At 40.3% G+C, this 21,662-nt stretch overlaps 1 protein-coding gene and 2 pseudogenes across 4 annotated transcripts in view; 1 reads left to right on the top strand and 2 right to left on the bottom strand.

Moving 5' to 3' along the window:
• Positions 1–16,468, bottom strand: part of AGTPBP1 (ATP/GTP binding carboxypeptidase 1) — a 160,335-nt gene extending 143,867 nt beyond the window's left edge. Inside the window, exon 1 of one of the 4 annotated variants that reach the window (XM_042963852.1) lies at positions 16,246–16,468. In XM_042963852.1, the coding sequence (XP_042819786.1) occupies positions 16,246–16,442 (197 nt within the window). In that variant the 5' untranslated portion in view covers positions 16,443–16,468. The other 3 variants (XM_042963848.1, XM_042963850.1, XM_042963851.1) reach the window with 3 other exon arrangements.
• LOC102953042 lies at positions 1,478–2,811 on the bottom strand (annotated as a pseudogene).
• Positions 16,469–20,487: 4,019 nt separating the features above from the next.
• On the top strand, positions 20,488–21,098 carry LOC107180470 (annotated as a pseudogene).
• The last annotated feature ends 564 nt before the right edge of the window (positions 21,099–21,662 follow it).

The raw sequence follows: 21,662 nt of genomic DNA on the forward strand, positions 1-21,662 counted from the left end.
AGTTAAACAGAAATGTATTATCTTTACCACATGAGGTTCTAAAAATCATGAAAAGGAAGAAAGATTAGTTTCCAGAATGGTAAGGTAATTTTAACTACCTATTTGCTTTTCACATAAGGTTAAAGTCTTTTTTGTATGCTTTAAATAAAGAAAAATAAAACTACTTTTGTATACATCATATACCACAAGGCATAATTTATTAATGTCTTGTGTAGTAAAAATTCGTAGTAAGACTCCTTAGGCCTACTTGTATAAAGTAAAAAAAATAAAGTGGGAAATTTAAGGAAAGGAAAACCTGTTTTTCCTACCTGCATTACTAACTCACATTAGAGTTCATACTGTTTGTGGGGATGGAGATCCACACAAAAGAGCAGACTAATTAAATAGCCACAATAAACAGATGTGCAGGAAAATACTCTCTTTCAAAAGAGCATTAGCAGTCATTACTGAGGTACTATTATACAGACTTAAAATTTCAATTACACCCCGCCAACTCTGAGCCTCATAAGGCCCCGAAGGCCTACTGTCCTGCCATGTGCAATCCCATCCAGCAAGAAGGGCTCTCCACCCAGCTAGTTCCACCATCAGCTGAACCAGCTGCACCCCACTCAGTCCTCAAGCTGTCAGTGCCTTGCCCTGCCAGCCCTCAGAATTATTCAAACAAATTAATCACATCCTCCCATGAGGGCAGTCCTTTTGTTATTTCATCCATTTGTTACTACAAAGCCTGCCTCCCATGGCCACTGTGACTGGTTCACTCTACTCCCAAATGCAACTTCCATGAGGCATGCAGTATCCTCCTCTCCCAGGTTGTGAGTATTTGACGAATAAACTGTTGTTAGTAGCATCTGGTCAAAGTCAGGCAGTAGCCATCTCATACCCCCTCCTTCACCAATGAATTGATCAGAAGAACAATTATCAGAACTAATTATCACAGCTGCTAACACAGATGTTCTAATTTTTATGCAGGAATTTCCTGAGACCTGAAAATTATCTCGTGGACCCTTTGGGGTATAGAGAAAGGCCAGTAGACAGGACTGGTGTAGCCATAACAGGTCTTGGCCCAGTGTGGTTCTACAGCTAGTTAAGTACAGCAGGACATTCCTGATCACCATAGCCTCCTGACCACCACAGTTTCCTGATTTTAATTATTCTTTTTTTATAAAGTAAAACTTCAGTTTACTCATCTGTTTATCACACAGTACATGAGTACACGAGGTAAAGTGTTTCACATTACATATTCCTCTTCCAACTCCTTGGAATGTTCACTTCTTTGGTTAAAAGGAGAGACTAGACATGAGGGGCAGGCAATGCTTACATAACTGAAATAAAGTTGAGGAGGGGGCAAGGGCACCTACGTGGCTCAGTCAGTTGAGCATCTGACGTCAGCTGAGATCATGATCTCACAGTTTGTGGGTTCAAGCACCGCACCGGGCTCCGTTCTGTCAGAGCCCACTTCAGATCCTCTGTCCCCCCTTCTCTCCACCTCTCCCCCACTCGCACTGTCTCTCAAAAAATAAATACTTAAAAAAAAATTGAGGAGGGGCAATGCTAACATCACCCTGGCAGGGATGGGCAAAGGGGACTGTTAGTCACAGCTATTTTCTAGAACTGTTAGCTGGAAACAAAGGAGCACCACTCCTGGACGTTCTTGCTGTCATGGGCCTCAGTCAGCCCCACCACACAGGTACAGCAGCGCTTTTGGGTAGTTGCCTTTGGTGCCTCACTGGATGCAGCAGTACAAGGACTCGCCACACTTTCTCTTGAATTCAGACCTAATTTTCAACATGTCCACTGAGAGAGACCATGACTCTAATCAGGACTTTACTGGGGCACCTGCCTGGCTCAGTCAGTACAGCATGCAACTCCTGATCTCAGGGTCCTGAGTTCGAGCCCCACAGTGGGTGCAGAGATTACTTTAAAAATTTAAGATTTAATCAGGACTTTATCACGAGTCCTTCTGCCCTTCCTGGAGTCATATAGTCAGCAAAATATAGGGGCTTGTTCTGAATGCACAGCCCCGGCTTCGGGAAAGCATTTTCCAGATCTCCTTTGACCTCCTTCTTGATGCTGTCCAGCATGTCATACTTTCTGGATGTGTCACACACTTCACTTGTTCTGATGCTGATCCACTTGGGCACATCAGTTCCTTTCCTCTTCACTCCAGCATCATAGAGATCCCAGGCACCTTGGTCCATCAATCAGTTCATAACCAATGACAGAGCCATCCTCTGCTCTTCTACCCTTTGCGAGGGCAACCATCAGCTTGCAGAAGTCACCAGATGTGTCAGAAACAATAACCTCCAGATCAATCTTGTACATTTCCTCATAGACTCTATTAATTTTCTGAAGCTCCTAGTTGGTCCTTGAGCAGACGATCGCAATGAGGGAGTCCTCATGAGTGCCCAGGCCCTTCATGGAGGATTTCAGCACAGAAGCATCATACTGAACAGGTGTTTGCAACAGGCCGCAAAACACGGTCTCCAGGCTGACTTCAGTGCTGATACAAGTTCCCTTTTGGTCCTTCTCTGGTGGGGAAGGCAACATCCTGTTTCTGTTCATTGTTGAGGCTGGTCAAAATGGTTGACAATGGTGACCTCATCCACACCTTTGGTCTTGATAGCTGTTTCAATGTTCAGAGCATCACACTCAGTATCAAAATTGGTATATGCAAAATTGGCATCACCAACCAGCATGAACTTGGGGGTGGGAGTTTTCACCCTCCAAGCTGAGCTTGCAGAGAACGTCGTGAACAGCAGACATTCTGAAAGAAGCTAGGCCAGATGCCGAGAGCCGCAAGCATCCCCAGTTGTGGAGTCAACAGTATCCTGATTTTAAAATATCAGTGTGGTTCTAGGAATGAAGATCTGAAAGCAATTTCACAACTAGACAGGTCTCTTAATCATAAAAGAGACAATATCTCCCTTGGTCTCTCAGTTTTGTGTAGAGGTTTTGGGAGTTGTTCCTTAAAGCTCAACCTAGAATCTCTTTCTTTATTTTTTTTTTTTTTTAATTTTTTTTCAACGTTTTTTATTTATTTTTGGGACAGAGAGAGACAGAGCATGAACGGGGGAGGGTCAGAGAGAGAGGGAGACACAGAATCGGAAACAGGCTCCAGGCTCCGAGCCATCAGCCCAGAGCCTGACGCGGGGCTCGAACTCACGGACCGCGAGATCGTGACCTGGCTGAAGTCGGACGCTTAACCGACTGCGCCACCCAGGCGCCCCTAGAATCTCTTTCTTTAAATCTCCGAACAATTCCGTAAACCAATTAAAACCCGTGCCAGGTATTGATTTATTGCCCCTCATCTCTAAATTCACCATTTTTGCCTGCTCTGTGAAAACGGATGTGTGCCCTTAAAATACTAATTTCTTTGCCAGCTGGCAAGACATTAAGCTTTGTCAAGAGGGCACTGGAAAGACATTGCAGAGGAAAAGGATTTTGCTTCCTGGCTCCGGGGTGTTCACTTGGCTGCAGCAGCCAAGGCTTCTCTGGGACCCATTCCTGCAACAAGGATGGTTTCTACAGCACCAGGCTCCTACAGCACATGCAGCCTCTCCAACAGGGGTCTACGCTGCTCTGTAGCAGAGGGCCTCCGGTGAGACATCTCCCCATGAACAGCTTTCCCTGGCACCCTACAAGGTGAACATGCAGCAAATTCCACTAGTGTCACACCACACCTACTCGCCTTGACCTTACCTTTTTCAACAAGTCTTCAGTGGGGAAGAGGGGCCCACTCTATCTCAGCCTTGGGGCCAGTAACCAGCTATCCCACTATTCTTTAGAGTTATCTTTACTTCTTGCTGACAAATCCCTCAATTCTCCAATCCCTGTTATAGTCAATAATTTTTTATATTAATCTTTCCCTGTTAAATTACTGTGTGGTTTCTATTTCCTGATTGGACCCAGACTGATATATCCCAGCAAACTACTTAGTACTCTAACATAAATAAACCTTCTCTGCCTAAGGTGTCTGAGTGAATTTCGTTCTCTGAAATTCAAACTTCAATTTTCTTTTTCAAAAAGACTTTTGTGAGGAAAAATCATACAATCAGAGATTAGAAAAATCTATGACCTCATTTTTTAATTAGCAAGTGATACTAATTAATCATAGGTTTTAAGTATTAACTCTGAGAATTGTATTCCTAGATCAGCCTATTAAATACTTTAACTGTAAAATTAACTCCATCTTAAGAGTACTATCATTCTTGTTATGCTTAACTACTATTTAAAAAGTTAGTCTACAATGAGATACCACTTCTCACCCACTAGCATGGCTATAATAGTTTTTAAAACTTTTTTTTTTTTTTAACGTTTATTTATTTTTGAGACAGAGAGAGACAGAGCATGAACGGGGGAGGGTCAGAGAGAGGGAGACACAGAATCTGAAACTGGCTCCAGGCTCTGAGCTGTCAGCCCAGAGCCCAACGCGGGGCTCGAACTCACGGACCGCAAGATCATGACTTGAGCTGAAGTCGGCCACTTAACTGACTGAGCCACCCAGGCGCCCCTAGTTTTTAAAAAATACAGACAATAACAAGCATTAGCAAGGATGTGAAAAACTGGAATCCTTATACATTGTTGATAGGAATTTAAAACGGTACAGCTGCTTTGAAAACAATCTAACAGTTCCTCAAAAGGTTAAACAAAAAGAAACCATGTGACCCAACTATTCCATTTCTAAGTATATACTCAAAGAAATGAAAATTTATATCCACACAAAAATTTGTACACAAATGTTCCTAACAGCATTATTCATAACCAAAAAGTGGAAATAACCCAAATGTCCACCAACCAATGAATGGATAAATGAAATGTGGTATAGCTATATAGAATATTATTCAATGATAAAAAGAAACAAAGGACTGATATATGCTACATAAATGAACCTTGAAAATATATTAAATAAAAGGAAGCCAGTCATGAAAGACAACATCATTGTATGATTCCATTTATATGAAATATCCAGAATAGGTAAATCTATACAGAGAGTAGATTAACGCTTATCTAGGACTAGAAGAGAATGGGGTGGGGCTGGGGAAGGAGACACACTAAAAGGATGTGGGATTTCTTTTTGGGGCAATAAAAATGTTCGAAAATTCACTGTGGTGATGGCTACACAACTCTGTGAATATACTAAAGGGCACTGAATTGCATATTTTAAAGGGAAAATTGTATGGTATGTGAGTTATATCTCAATAAAGCTGTTAAAAAAAAAGGTTAGTCACTGCAGGAACTTTCTAATTCAATCCATCCTTAAATTAGGGTTAAGGGCTTAACACTCTCTGTAGTTCAGTGCCTGATTCCCACAATAGAATACAATATCCCTTTTACACAAAAGCAAAACTACTGACCCACCTGGGTCTTTAGGGAGAAAAAAAAACACAATCCTGCTATGCTGCACATAAAAAAAAAATCCGCAGTATACATTTCCCAAAATGGCGGGGGGGAGGGGGGGGAAGTGTCTGTATAACTTGACTTTTATATATATTTAAAGGTGGCTTGAACTTGAATTAAATGTGGGCATATGGCCTTGGCAGAAAACCACATAAGCAAGATCAACTCACTCAACCTAGCCCACACATAAGAAAAAAACAAGCAATTTTATATACTCTAGCTCAAGAAAAGTATTGGATTTTCTGATTTGTGTTTTAGATTCTCCTGATCTTTTGCTCTCAACTAGAGCTAGTTCCAGAGCCCAAGAAACCAAAACTGAAGGCCTCAGGTTCCACTGGCTTAAGCTTAAAATCAAACCTATCAGCCAAGTCAGTACGTGTGCATAAACACACTTCATACATGTAAGCCTGTCCTAATTTCCATTCCACAAACAAGCCATAAAAGAAATTCTGGCACACGCCCCAAAGTTAAGGTTATATTTTCTAAATATATATACCTCACAAACATACATGGTTTTTAATGTATTTCAAATCAAACTGCTAAAAATGCAAAGAAACATACACTATTCACATGAAATCTTTTAAATACAGTCTGAGGAAATATGATTCCTTTTCACTTGCATTGTTTAAACAACCTGGTTCTATTCCTATTCAACCAGAACAACTTCACTATTTTACTCTCAAATGTCCACAAATGGGCCTCCCTACAAGATATAATTAGGCAAAATTTCCACTGTTTAAAAACTTTGGGGAAGCACTGCTCTAGTCAACAACGATTACCTTTGCTGTTAAATAGTAGACATTGTTCTTATTGTAGTGGATGTGGACAACTAAGGAAAGACTGCAGTTAAAGATCTGGGTAGTTGGTTCTACTGCGAGGAACCAGGAAACAAGTACACTGAAAAGGCGTCATCTTTTGTCAGCTTTCTCTAATTGTTTCATTATCTGAAAAGAAGAAATCACTTTTCAAGAACATAAGGCAGCTACTATTCCCCCACACCAGCTATGTCAATGTGATGGAAAACTGTAAATTCTGATTACTGAATAAGAAACATCCCAAAGAATATGACCATACCCTTGGCAGCAACCTTGAAGGAACAGTGAGAAATTTTAAGGGAAGAAGGTATACAGTATCTGTTGTCTAAGGAAAGAGAAGTAACATTCCCAGCAAAAGGCATATAAAAATCATTTCCATTTAAATTGAAAGAAATATATATATTGGACACAGTCTGCATATACTAACCCACATCTCCATATACATTGACCTACTCTAAATTACTACTATTAGAGTATACAGTTTCATCTAGTTACCTTATTCGTATGGTATTCAATGATTAGAGATGTGGGAACAAACACAGATCCCCATGCACTCAAAAATGCACATATAACTTTTGACTCCCCCCAGATTTAGTTATCAATAGCCAGAAGCCTGGCTGGTCAATTGACCAGAAGCCTTACCAATAATGTAAACAGCCAATTAACATATATTTTGCATGTGTATGTATATGTATTATACACCATATTCTCACAATAAAGTAAGCTAGAGGAAAAAAATATTAATAAAATCATAAGGAAAAGAAAATACATTTACAGTACTGTACTGTATTTATAAAAAACAACATGCAGATAGGTGGACCCACACAGTTCAAACTCATGTTGTTTCAAAGGTCAACGGTAGTTTATGAATGTTGCAGCCCAATCTGCAAACAGGCAAATTTTTTTACCTATATTATTGTCATTAATTTTACCAAAAAACTGTGGATAAGAGGAAACCTATAAAAGTTATACCTTTTACCTTTCTTCATCATGCATCCTCATTAAAAACCTAAGTTTGGATAGTTCACATGCTACTCCACAAAGATGTTCCAGCACTTACACAAGGTCTAATTTGTTTTGCTATATGATGTTTTAATTATACTACAAATAATGTGTTACCATTGGGAGCAGAATTGCACCACACTTCAATCCAACTAAATAATTTATTTAATATTACTCTTCCCTCAACTCAGATTCCAACCATTTTTAGATTTAAACAAATGTCAAAATTCATAAACCTATATAGGTGATATTTGACATTAAAATTCTTACCCTGAAACACATATTGTCCTTGCCTCTAACCTATGACAAGCCCATGAAAATGGTTTCAGTTTTGTCTGTTTGTTGTTTAAGTAAAGTATCACAGCCAAAGTCGGTCCCAATAAAAATCAAAATATACAGGATATAAGAGACTCAAAAAGCCATAAGGCATATAGAAATAAACAAGAAAAACTAAAATAAATTAAAAATTAAAAATTTAGGCAAACCAAAGATAGTCATAAAAACAAAACAAATAATAATAAATAATTTTTAAAAATATAAAAATGACAAAGTTCCTCCTTATCAGTAATTACTTTAAATCTAAATGGGTTAAAACCTCCAATCAAAAGGCAGAGATTGGCAGAATGGATTTAAAAAACATAATCCAACAATATGCTATCTACAAGAAACTCATTTAGATATAAAGGCACAAATAGTTTGAAAATAAAAAGACAGAAAAAGATTCCATGCAAATAGTGACCAAAAACAATGCAGGGTGGCTATACTAACATCAGAAAAAAAAGGGACTTTAAATCAAAAAAGATTACAAGAGACAAAGAAGGACACTATATATTAATAAAAGGTTTAAGACAGCAAGAAGATATAACAATTATAAACATTCATGTACCTAATAACAGAGCATCAAAACACACTAAGCAAAAATTGACAGAATTAAAGGGGAAAACAAACAGTTCTACAATAATTGTTGGAGGCTTCAATATCCCATGGTCAGTCTTGGAAAGAACAACCAGACATAAGATAAATAAGAAAACAGAGGATTTGAATAACATTGTAAACCAACGAGAGATAACAAATATAAAACACTACCTAACAATAGAATATATATTCCTCTCAAGGGCACTTGGAGCATTCTCCAGGATAAACCACCTTTTAGGCCACAAATTGGGTCTCAATAGATTTTAAAAGACAGATATTATACAAGTAACCTCTCCAAACAAAACAGAATGAAGCTAGAAATAAATAAGGAAAATTGGAAAATGCACAAGTTTGTGGAACAAAACAACATACTGTTTAACAACCAATGGGTCAAAGAAAAAAAATCACAAGGGAAATGAGATAAATGAAAATAAAACATACCAAAATTTATGGGATGCAGAGAAAGCAGGGCTAGGAGGGAAAGTTTACAGCTATAAACACTTACATTAAAAAAGAAAGATCTCAGGGGTGCCTGGGTGGCTCAATTGGTTAAGCATCTGACTTGGACTCAAGTCATGATCTCATTCATGATTCATGGTTCATGGGTTCAAGCTCCACATCAGGCTCTGTGCTGACAGTTCAGAGGCTGGAGCCTGCTTCTGATTCTGTGTCTCCCTCTCTTTCTGCCCCTCCCCTGCTCGTGTGCACACAGCACGCTCGCTCGCACTCTCTCTCTCAAAAATAAACATTTAAAAAAAAAAGAGAGAGAGAGAGAATGACCTCCTATCAACAACCTAACAAATTAAGGAACTAGAAAAAGGAGAACACAAAGCTAGCAGAAGGAAGGAAATACTAAGGATTAGAGCAGAGATAAAGAAAATAGAGAATAGAAAAATAGAGAAAAATCAACAAGTAAAAAAAAAACTGGTTCTCTAAAAAGATTAACAAAATTGGCAAAGCTTTAGTAAGCTTACGAAAAAACAGAGAAGGCTCAAATTATTAAAAGCAGGAAAGCAAGTGGAGACACGACTACTGATTCTACAGAAATACGAAGGATTTTAAGTGAATACTATGAACTGTGCACCAACAAATTGGATAAACTAGATGAAATTGACAAATTTCCTGAAACACAAAACTTACTGAAACGAAATCACAAAGAAACAGAAAATCTGAATAAATCCATAACTATTAAGGAGATTAGATGAGTAATCAAAAATTTCCCAACAAAGAAAAGACCCAGATTTGATGGCTTCACTTGTGAATTGTACCATTTAAAGAACATCAATCCTTCTCAAATTCTTTCAAAAAACTGAAGAGAAGGAGACACTCCCTCTTTCTATGAGGCCAGCACTGCACTGATACTAAAGCCAAACAAAGACATTACAAGAAAACCAGAGATCAATAACCTTTATGAACACTGTCATACAAATCCTCAACAAAATAGCAGCAAACCAAATTCAGCAGCATAAATGCAAATCTAAACCACAATGAGATAGGACCTCACACCCATTAGAATGACTCCAATGGCCAACCCTACCCCCAAAAAGAGACCAATCAACCAGAAAACAAGTGTTGACAAGGATGTGGAGAAACTAGAATCCTTGTACACTGTTGGTATAGAAATAAAATGGTGCAGCTGTTATGGAAACAGTACTCAAAAATAGAATTACCATATGGCCCAGCAATTCCATTTCTAAATATGGACCCGAAAGAACTGAAAGCAGGGTCTCGAAGAAGTATTTCTACACCCATGTACATAGCAGCATTATTCACGATAGTCAAAAGGTAAAAGCAACCCAAAAGTCCACTGACAGATGAATAAACAAATATGGAATATACACACAATGGAATATTATTCAGCCCTAAAAGAAGAAATCCTAAACGGATGAATCCTGAAGACAATGCTAAATGAAATAGCCAGTCACAAAAGGGTAAATACTGCATGATTCTACTCATAAAAGGTACTCACACCAGTCAAATTCATAGAGAGAGAAAGTTGAATTTGTGGTTGCTAGTGATTACAAGAAGGAGGAAATGAGAATTTATTGTTCAATGGGTACAAACTTTCAGTTTTGCAAGACCAAAAAAGATCTGAAGATGGATGGTGTGATGGCTGCACAATAACGTGAATGTACTTAATACCACTGTAAAATGATTAAAATGACAATTTTTATATTTTATATATACATATAAGTTTAAAATAATTTTTAAATCAAAATACGAACTAAAAATACAAATATAAGAATTGGGAAAAATAAGCTTCAAATGAAATCACAAATTCGAATTGATGAGATTGAGTTAAGAAATGACAAAGATGTCATCAATAGGCAAAGAAAATAAAAACAAAAAACCTAGAACTCTAGAGTTGTAAGAAACTTCAAAGATCACCTGGGAGTCAAATCCTCTTACTTTGCAATTAGGAGAGAAGCTCATCAAGGATGTTTGCTGTCTTGCCTTATTCAACATCACTTCTACCTACATACAACTAGAAATTGTGCCTACAATAAATTAAAAAGTCTGGAGAATTCCTGTCAAAAATAGTATTCTTTTTTTTATTTTTAATTAAAAAGAAAAAAATTTAACATTTATTTTTGAGAAAGAAAGGGGGGGGGGGAAGGGCAGAGAGAGAGGGAGACACAAAATCTGAAGCAGGCTCCAAGCTCCACGTTATCAACACAGAGCCGGATGCGGGGCTCAAACTCACTAACCACAAGATCATGACCTGAGCTGAAGTCAGATGCTTAACCGACTGAGCCACACAGGAACCCCAAAACAGTATTCTTTTCAATTCATTCAACACTTATTATATGTAGACAGTGTTTACATTTTTATTACCATTATTCTATCATAGATCTTTCATAAGCCTTACTATTACTTTTATTCCCCATGTCACCTATATACCCTTATAACCTTCATAATCTTAAGTCATTTTCCTAGTAAGGTATGACGTGAAGCAAAGAGAGCAAATGCTGGGTACCTCTGCTTAGGGATGGTTGACCCTCAGCACGAATTAAGTGAGAAATGAACTTAAGAGATTAAGAAGGGAAGCTAAGATGTTTATTTTAGCTTAAGAGCTTGATATCAGTTGAGCTTTTCACATTTTGTGCCTTCACTATTTATCTAATATTTAAACCCCCCAAATTAGATTTGTTGAACATTAATGTGGAAATATACTCCCCAATCTTTTTGCTTTTAGATAGCATAATTTCAAATTACTAATACTATAGTTCCCCCATATCAGCATCTGACTAAAACCCCTAAGAGCCTCAACTTTCTAGAAGTGAATTGCCTTTACTGCGCTTTAAAAAAAAAAAAAAAAAAAAAAATTCTTTTAAAGGTGGCCTTCACTGGGCGCTAAAGACTGAAGCAAAAACAGACTAGTAATTGTCACTACCACTTCCCCTCCTAATCAAAGTTTGGTAGGAACTGCTGATGTGTACCAGAAGTCCTCAAAATGTGGTCCATAGACACCTGGGATCCTGACACATTTTTAAGGGGTCCACAAGGTCAAAACTATCTTCATAATAACATAAAGTATTATTAGCCTTTTTAACTGTATTAACATTTATACTATGGTACAAAAGCAATGATGTATAACATTTCTAGCATCTTGGAACAACTTCTGGTACTGGCACCAAACTGCACTATTGGTCATTATATTTTTCACCATCAAGTACCAGTAGCTATTTAAAAAAAAAAAAAAAAAAAGCCTTCTTCACTTAAGAATGTCCTTCAGGAGAGCCTGGGTGGCTGACTTCCACTCAGGTCATGATCTCATGGTTCATGAGATTGAGCCCCGTGTCAGGCTTTGTGCTGACAATGCAGAGTCTGCTTGAAATTCTCTCTCTCTCTCTCTCTCTCTCTCTCTCTCCCCCTCCCCAGCTTACTTACACAAGCTCGCTCTCTCTCTCAAAATAAATAAACTTTAAAAAAAAAAACTAAAAAAAAGTCCTTCAAATAGTAAAAATTAATTTTATTAAATCTCAGCTCTTCAGTACAGATCTTTTTAATATTCTGTGTAACAAAATGGTTAAGTATGCACAAAGCATTTCTGACCACATACTGAATTGCAATAGTTGATGGGTGTCTCAAGGTAAAGTACTTGTGTGACTGAACTGAACTGAGAGCTTTCACTAGCCTCTTTTTTTTTTTTTTTTTTGTGAAACACCATTTTTACTTGAAAGAATGACCATGGTTATTCAGACTTGGGTATTCTGGCAGAAGTTCTCTCACAGATGAAAAAAATCTGCCTGTCACTTCTAGGAAACAACTGGCAGTCATAATTCTTGCCAACGATAAAATTTGAGCCTTCAAGCAAAAATCAGATTTCTGGAAAACTCACATCCACCATCATGTCATGACCTGGATAGCTTCCCAATAATCTGTTTCTGATGGGATGAATGGTGATATTAACAAATGTGATTTTCTAATAATATATAATGAAATGTGCCAACATTTTGGAGATCTGCATAACTGGATGAACCAATACTTAGAAACGACCATGGCATGATGTTATAAATTCAGGCATGGTTATGTAAGATCCATTCAAAGTTTAGACCAGTGGATTTTAATATAACATTATGAAAAGTCCATTGATATGATTTCAGATTCCATAATACAAGTAACTAGAAAACCAACACATGTTGAGTTCTGATGTAGCACCAAGCAAAAAAATCCATTATTATCTGAAAAGGCTATTAAAATACCCCTCCCTTTTCCAGCCATTAACTATGTAAGGCTGGGCTTCTCTTTCTATATACTTCAAACCAAAAAACATAGTGCAACAGACTGAATGCAGAAGGAGATGAGAATCCAGCTGTTTCTATTAAACCAGACATTAGAGATTTACAAAAATGTAAAACAAGGGGCACCTGGATGGCTCAGTTGGTTAGGTGTCCGACTGTTGATTTTGGCTCAGGTCATGATCTCAAGATTGTGAGACTGAGCCCCATGTCAGGCTCTGTGCTGAGTGTAGAGCCTGCTTGGGATTCCGTCTCCCTCCCTCTCTGCCCCTCCCCTTGCCTCAAAATAAATAAACATTTTTTTTTATGTAAAACAATACCACTCTTCTTATTGCCTTGTTTTGAAAAATAGTCATTTTTCATTAAAAATACGCTTATATTAAGATATTATCATATTTAAGTGAATTAATAAAAGTTGTACATTTCTCTTTAATTTATAATATAATAAATACAGACATAATCCACAAAAGCTCTTTGGGGTGTGCAATAATTTTTAAGAATGTAAAAGGGTACTAAAATCAAAAGTTTGAAAACTGATTTCAACAACTGAGTATTAACATCAGATCCCTGCAAACCAAGAAAAACAAGTACATAAAGTCATTAATTAGAAAAAAACTTTCCTAGCAAAATTACATGAAAGCTGAAAAGGTACAATGTCCAATCATAACTAACCTCACTCTGTAACACCAACGAAGAAAAAAACAACAGAATGTGCAATATCTTGATCAGATAAACTCCTGTATACCCAGTAACAATTTGATACATAGTATTTTTGATAGAAGCACATGACAGTCAAAGAAACACAAGTCAAAAACAGGTGATTAAAATAGCAGTCACCACCACCATAAGGGAGACAATCCAAGGTTCTGTCAGAAGGGACAAACATGGATACTTCAGCACCTCTCCAGCAGCATCTCAGCACACCCAGCTTTCAGGGTCTAGCTGTTCTATTTAAAACTAAATTACATGCTTCCAAGGCAGGACAGTGAGACTAAGCTGTCATTTAGCCCCAAAGGAGTCAATGGGTCACAGTGGAATGATTCTACAGTAATCATGCTCCACCAGCCTAAAGTCCTTCTTGAGCTTACTAAACCCCTTGGAAGAGTGAGAAAAAGCAGTAGCAGTAATATTTACTGAGCAATTACTATGTGCCAGGCACTGTGGGTTAAGCACTCTATGTGTATTAACTCGTTTAATATTCAAGATCTTAAGGATATAACCATTATTACCCCATTTTTGGAGCAGAGAAAACTGAAGCACAAGGAGGATAAATAACTTGCCTCAGGCAAAGCCAGGATTCAAAGCCAGCCCTGAAGCCCAACTCCTCAGCCACTGCATTACGGTACACAGACCCTATAACCTACAGTAATATATAAAATTTAAAATTCGGTGCCCACTCTAAACTTCTGTTGTTGTCACCAAGACCAACTGCCTAAGGGAGGCTCCCAATTTGAAGAGCCCTCTGACAATTTCATCCATTACTACTGATACACTGTTCAACTTCAGGTACTGGGAGACTTTAAGCAAGAATACATTTTGGAAGGTGAATACTGTGGAGATTTACTAAAAATTCCAAAATGTAGAATCTAATACAAATTGGGTAATTTCACATTTGGGTCTCTTTTCCCTCTGTCAGAGATAACCATTATTATAAAAGGAGTCTTGCTAGACTGCTCCAAAAAGTAATAATGCCTCAATTCAAGTCAACGGGAAAAGATTTATAAAAATTGCTTCTACAAAAGCTTAGGTTACATTAAAACACTTAAATGTTTTTGCAGTGTTGGCTAGTAACAAGAGGAACTCTAAGTCTACCCCCTTCATTACAAAGTTCAGAATGAGACTGCAGTTCTCAGTAAGTGTGGAACCAATTAATTCAAGGCAGATTTTTGAGGTCATTAAAAATGAACCTATAACTTCACTGCGGAATTTAACTCAAGCGAGGTGGAATGGGAATTAACCAAGTCATATTACGATAAGAAAATAAGGCATAGATAAGACATCCCTATCTCACAGCAATTACAGGACTAATCACAGCCATTATAGGAAATGCTTACAGATCTTCCAGGGTTTTGTCTGGTTTTCATTAGTATTTTGGCACATGTTTTAAAATACTACCATTTAAAGTGCCTTAAATAAACTACTATTTTTTTAGCATACTGAACTGAAAACATTTCACTGTAAAATTACAAAAGTAACTTTCTAGTTTTCTTAGGAAAAAAGACAATTTATAATAAGGGTTCAGGTTACTAGCTGGATTTACATAAAGATTACAACACAGGCATCAAAGTAAGTGAAAATGAGTGATAAAGAAAGCTGTTCAGTCCTAACTACAAATTGTCATACATTACAATTAAACACTGCTACAATTTTCAACACCTGAAGAAAAACAAAACACCTACAAGGAATTAATACTGCCAAAAAAAAAAAAAAATCCCCTCAGTGTTACAATGTATTAGGTCATCAGCAGTGCTGGACCTTTAAGCCCTTGATTGAGCAATCTGTATCAAAACAAGAAGTGGCCTTTAAATGATCAACATTCATATCGATTACGCTAAGATGTACAAAAACTCCATTCTATAATGGGTAAACGCCCAGGAAACCAGCCGATTCAAAATTGCACTGGTCCTAGTAAGAGGCTTAACCGGCACAAGGGGAAACCATGTAGACGGGGTTGCAGGAGTCCTCGAGTACTTGCAACGTAGAACCCGCAACTCACTCAGGAAGGCAGGCTGTAAGGAAACTCTGCACTGTCATCTAGAGCGATCTCATTCAGGCTCAAATCAAACCCAAAAGGCGACAAGTTGTAAACGGAGAACACACTTCAGGCCAACCACCCTGACACGAAGCAAACCTGGCCACCGCCAAAGTCACACCACACACCAAGCCCACCGCGAAGCAAGGTGTGTGCCGGGGTGGGTGGGGGAGGCGGGGCGCGTGCCCGTCCCCGGCCCGCCGCCCCCCAGCTCGGCTCCGCGCTGCACCCCGGCCCCAGAAAAAGGGCAGGGCACGGGGCCGCCTGTGCCCGAAAACCGCGTCGGGGACCCTCCGCCGGGGATTGAGGCGGGGGTCACCGAGTGTCGCGGGTGGGGGCGGCGTGGGGCGCTTTCCAGAAGCCAGCCAAAGCCCCAAACCATCAGGGGTTTTCCTCCAGCTCCGGTCCACTCGCCCCGAAAGACACACGTTACACAACCTGTCAGGTGAGGGGCGGAGGGATCCCAGGACGCAGACCGCGGCGGGCGCGGGGTCGCTCCTCCCGGCTTCTCCCGCCCCCGGGACTCGGTGGCCGGGGGACTGCGGAGGGAAAGCGGACGGGCGGGCAAGCAGCGGCCGAGGGGCGGCCGGCCCGGACGTGCGGACGGCGGCGGGGCGCTCACCGGCTCAGGATGGGGCGCTGGCGGGACTGGGCAGAGCCGCGGCACCAGCTCGGCATCCGCAGCGCCGGCGGCTGCTCTCTGGGAGCACAGCGGAATTCTCGCCGCCAGCCGCCCGGTGTTTTCATACAAACCCCGGTGGCAGGCGAGGTGGAGGCGGCGGTGGCGGCGGCGGTGGCGGCGGCGGAACCTGCCCGCATCCCGGGCAACGTCAGCGCGGCGCCCCGCCCACCGCACGCCCTGGGCCCGAAGGCTCGCGCGCGCCGGCTGGCGGGGAGGACGGAATGCGCGTGCGCGCGTGCCGCGTGGGGCACGCGCTAGGGAGGAGGGTGGGGCACGCGCTAGGGAGGAGGGTGGGGCACGCGCGGGCCGGAACGGGGTTGGGACTCAGGGAGCGCGCGTGGGTGAGGAGCGAGCGTGCGCAGGAGGGAGGGCGGGGCGCGCGTGCCGGCGTTAGGTGCTGTGCTGCGTGGTAGGCGCGGCAGGGGTTTGGGGAGGAGGGTTGCACGCGCGCTGCAGGCCCAGACCCTGCAGCGAGCGTCCAACCCAACCGAACCGAACCGGTAGGCGGGCGGCTCCCCACTCTCTGCAATTCACCTTCCTGTACGCTCCCAATTAGAGCGGCCCGCCTTTCTCCGGAGCTAAGCCGGCGCCCACCCCACTACCATCAATCACTCTGCTCTTAGAAGGCTGTTAGCTGCTGTGGACGAGCGGTTAACTCCCCAGTGTGGCACCAGCGGGCGGGGGGGTGGGGTCGCTCTAGTCCCTGGGCACCACTGGAAAGCTCAGCCCTTTCCTGACCTCGAGGAGAGTCTATAAAGAGACAGCTGGGCTCCAGAACACAAGAAAATTGCACCTTGTGGCCAAACCTCAATAAATTAGATGCCTAGAGCTGCAGTGAAAAAAATAGCAAGCTGATATATTTTTTGCTTTTTCGTAATGTGCCTACGTATAGTCAAGAAAATGGTCATGTTAAATTGGCCACTGAAGGCAAAGCCAGTGTTTTTTAAATCAGAGCCAAAGTGATGTGTCAGAAGGACTGAATACTGATTCACCCCCTTCTGTTTTGAGACTGCCTGTAAAGCCACTGTAATAGATTCTTAATAAATACTTGACATTTACTTTTTTTCCAAGAGCATGGATCATGTTTGCTGCTGTTTATGGTAGCTGCTGCAGAATGCAAAATTATTACAACCAGGTTGAGAAATAAATTGAGACCTGTGAAATTTTTGCTTTGTTTTCTTATCATCATGTTTCAACAAAATTAAACAGTTGTGAAGGCAGTTTAAAAGGTAATCCAAGGTGCACCACACCTGCTTCTTGCAGTTTGCCCTTGGCAGAGTCTAACAAGAGATTGCCATTTCAGAAATGCCATAATTTCCCTGGCTGTGAGCACTGAAAGGTAGATTACAGTATTTTAAGGAATTTTGAAACAAGAACCACCCCAAACCACCCAGACTGAAAAGCATATCTGACAACACCTAATTACAATTACCTAAGAATATTTAACATTTTACAGACATTATATATAACACACATAAAACTTTATTCAAAGAGCATCTTCCTAAATGAATCAACCTTCAATATAGAAAGATATAGAAATAAATGTAAATGTGTGTGTATATAGAATTTGAATCCTACTTTAGCAAAACATCATTAGTATGGTTTGATGGCCAGGACACAGATCTAGTGGATTAAACCACACAACTAGGGAAAGGGCCAAGCCATTCCCTGTCTGTCACTCTTTTCCACTATTTTAAACAGTTTCCTCAACACTGTTATGATATATAAAACTGAATACAAATAATCGTGTGATGTAGATCAGTCTGATCACATAATAATATTCACTTAACTCTGATTCCTCAAATCAGTCTAGTCAGCGCCTTTAGGTATTCGGTAAATGTTTGGGGCTTTTTTGTTTTTTGTTTGTTTGGGTTTTTTTTTTAACTCTGGACTAGGCAGAGAAAGAAAGATGAGCAGTGGAGCCCAGCTATCTCTTTCTCCTCCTCTTCTGCTGATTTTCCTGCCTCCATACTTTTAGTAGAGTAACATACAAAATGCAACAAACATTGTAACAAAACTATATAGTCATATGATTTAGAACAGCCATGGACATATCCAGTCCTCTGGAGTTCTAGGATTGTTATAGCTATTCTATGTTATTCAACAATCATCAGTTTATCAAGCACCTTATGTGCCAGACCAATCCTGAAATCTTTGGAAGAGATAAGCAAATGATAACACTCAACAAAAACCTAACAGCTGCCTGCCCTCTGTGAAACTAAAAGGTTTGATGTATCCATAGATGGATAGACAAAGAAGATGTAGTATAAAGATGTGACAGATAGACAATGGAATGTTACTCAGTCATTAAAAAAATAAGTGAAATCTTGCTACTTGCAACAACATAGGTGGACATAGTGGGTATTATGCTAAGTGAAGTAAGCTAGACAAGAGAAAGGCATGATTTCCCTCATGTGAAATTTGACAAAACAAAGCAAATGAACAAACAACAACAACAAAGAGATTCTTAAATACAGAGAATAAACTGGTGATTGCCAGAGGGGAGGTAGGTGGGTGGGATGAGCAAAATAGATGAAGGATATTAGGAGGTACAAACTTCCAGGGGGCACCTGAGTGGCTCAGAGTCAGTTAAGTGTCGGACTCTTGATTTCAGCTCAGGTCATGATCTCACGGTCTGTGATTCGGGCACTGAGTTGGGCTCTGTACTGAGCATGGAGCCTGCTTGGGATTCTCTCTCTCTCTCCCTCTCTCTGAACCCTGCCCCCACTGTTCTCCTCTCTCTCTCTCTCTCTCTCTCTCTCTCTCTCTCTCTCTCACACACACACACACACACACACACACACAATCAAATAAATAAACTTAAAAAAAAAAGGTACAAACTTCCCATTACAAAATAAATAAAACACAGGGATGAAAAGTGCAGCATAGGTAACATAGTCAATAATATTATAATAACTTTGTATGGGGGCAGATGGTGACTACACAGTAACATGTTGATCCCTGTGCAATTCTAGAATTACCACATCACCAGATTGTACACCTGGAATGAAAATAACATTTCATTTCAACTATGCTTCCATACAAATAAATAAATATCCATATCCGTAAACCACTGCACCCTCATTTTCTTTATTTGTGAAATGGAACTTAAATATTCTTGCCAAATTTAAAGTTTTAAAATTTGGCATACCCTTTAGCCTCATCATAGGAATTTATCCTAAGGAAATAACAAGGAAAATATGCAGAGATTTAGCCAGAAGGATGTTCATCCCAGAGTGGTGTCCAAGCTGTCTTACATGCTCAACAGAAGGCACCCAATTAAACACAGTATTTTACACCCATGCAATAGATCACTAGGAAGCCATTAAAAATAACGTGGTAGGGGGGTGCCTGGGTGGCTCAGTCAGTTGAGTATCTGACTTCGGCTCAGGTCATGATCTCGCAGTTTGTCAGTTCGAGCCCCGCATCGGGCTCTGTGCTGACAGCTCAAAGCCTGGAGCCTGCTTCAGGTTCTGTGTCTCCTTCTCTCTCTGCCCCTTCCCCACTCATGCTCTGTCTCCCTCTGTCTCTCAAACATGAATAAACATTTTTAAAAATTTTTTTAAAATAATAACGTGCTAGAGCAAGAGTTCTTAACATGGGGTGCAACAGGTTTAACTCCTCCTGTACAGCCATGGATTTACCTTGAGGCTGAAGAAGGCCCGCTGAGTTCTGAGTTTGCTGAGAGTTAAAGGATTTTCTAGACATGAAGGAGAAGCCAGATTGCAATCGAGAAGCATTTCTATATAAGCATTTCTGGTAAACTTCCTGAACAGATCCAATTTAAAAAGGATCTGAATTGAATAGATCACATATGAGGGCATAAAATGAGCCTCAATAATTAGAGAAGGCTGGGTCTTTGAGGAAAGGCGGTCACAGCTACAGTGGAGCTCTGGGCACCCCTGCTCCTGACTCCCTGCTGTTTGCCTCACCAAGGAACAAGTCAATCAGAAAGCCACACTGCAGCCTAGCCTTTGGTTTTGGTTTTTGTTTTTTTCATTTTTTAAAGTTTCTTTATTTTCAGAGAGAGAGGGGGAGAAAGAGAATCCCAAGCAGACTCCAGGCTGGCTGTCAGTGCAGAGCCCAGTGTGGGGCTCAATCCCATGAACTGTGAGATCATGACCTGAACTGAAATCAAGAGTTGGATGCTTAACTCACTGAGGCACCCAGGTGCCCCCAGCCATGGCTTTTAAAGTCAGCAGGAAGATATCCATGAATCCAGCGGTGGCAATTCACCAAAGTAGAATTCCTCTAACCAGCTGCAGTGTAAATCTTTGGAGAAAGTATGTGCTGACTTGCTCATACAAGGTGCAAAATAAAAGAATCTCAAAGTGAAAGAACCAGTTCAGATGCCTACCAAGACTCTGAGCATCACTATAGGAAAGACTCCTTGTGGTGAAGGTTCTAGGACTTGGGATTGTTTTCAGATGAGAATCCACAAGCAACTCATCGATTTGCACAGTCCTTCGGAGATTGTTAACCAAATTACTTCCATCTGGGGGCGCCTGGGTGGCTCAGTCAGTTAAGCATCCAACTTCAGCTCGGGTCATGATCTTGTGGTTCATGGGTTTGAGCCCTGCATTGAGCTCTGTGCTGACATTTCAGAGCCTGGAGCCTGCTTGGGGTTCTCTCTCTCCCTCTGTCTCTGCTCCTCCCCTGCTCATTCTTTCTCTCTCTCTCTCTGTCTCTCAAAAATAAATAAACATTAAAAAAAATTTTTGAATTACTTCCATCTTTGGAGTACTTCCATTGAGCCAGGAGTCAAGGCTGAAGTCACTATTATAAATGCTTAAATCAACCTTTTTAATAAACTGATTATCAATTGTTTAAAAAAAATCAAGGGAAGGGAAGCAAAAATAATATAAAAACAGAGAGGGAGACAAACCATAAGAGACTCTTAACTACCAAGAATAAACTAAGGGTTGCTGGCAAGGTGTTGGATGGGAGAATGGGCTAAATGGGCAAGGGGCATTAAGGAGGGCACTTGTCGGGATGAGCACTTGGTGTTACATGTAAGTGATGAATCATTAAGTTCTATTCCTGAAAAAAAAAATATTTTTTGAGGGGCGCCTGAGTGTCTCAGTCACTTGAGTGACCAACTCTTGATTTCAGCTCAGGTCATGATCCCAGAGTCGTGAAATCAAGCCCTGTGTCAGGTTCTGCGCTGAGCTTGGAGCCTGCTGAAGATTCTCCCTCTCTCCCTCTGCCCCCTCCCCATTTTGTGCTCTCTCTCAAAAATTAAAAAATTCTTTTAAAATTTTTTGAGAAGATTGAAATCATACCACGCTCCTTTTCCAATCACAACAATATGAAACTACAAATAAATCACAAGAAAAAACGGAAAAATAATACAAACA

Source organism: Panthera tigris, chromosome D4, assembly GCF_018350195.1.
Source record: "Panthera tigris isolate Pti1 chromosome D4, P.tigris_Pti1_mat1.1, whole genome shotgun sequence".
NCBI lineage: Eukaryota > Metazoa > Chordata > Mammalia > Carnivora > Felidae > Panthera > Panthera tigris.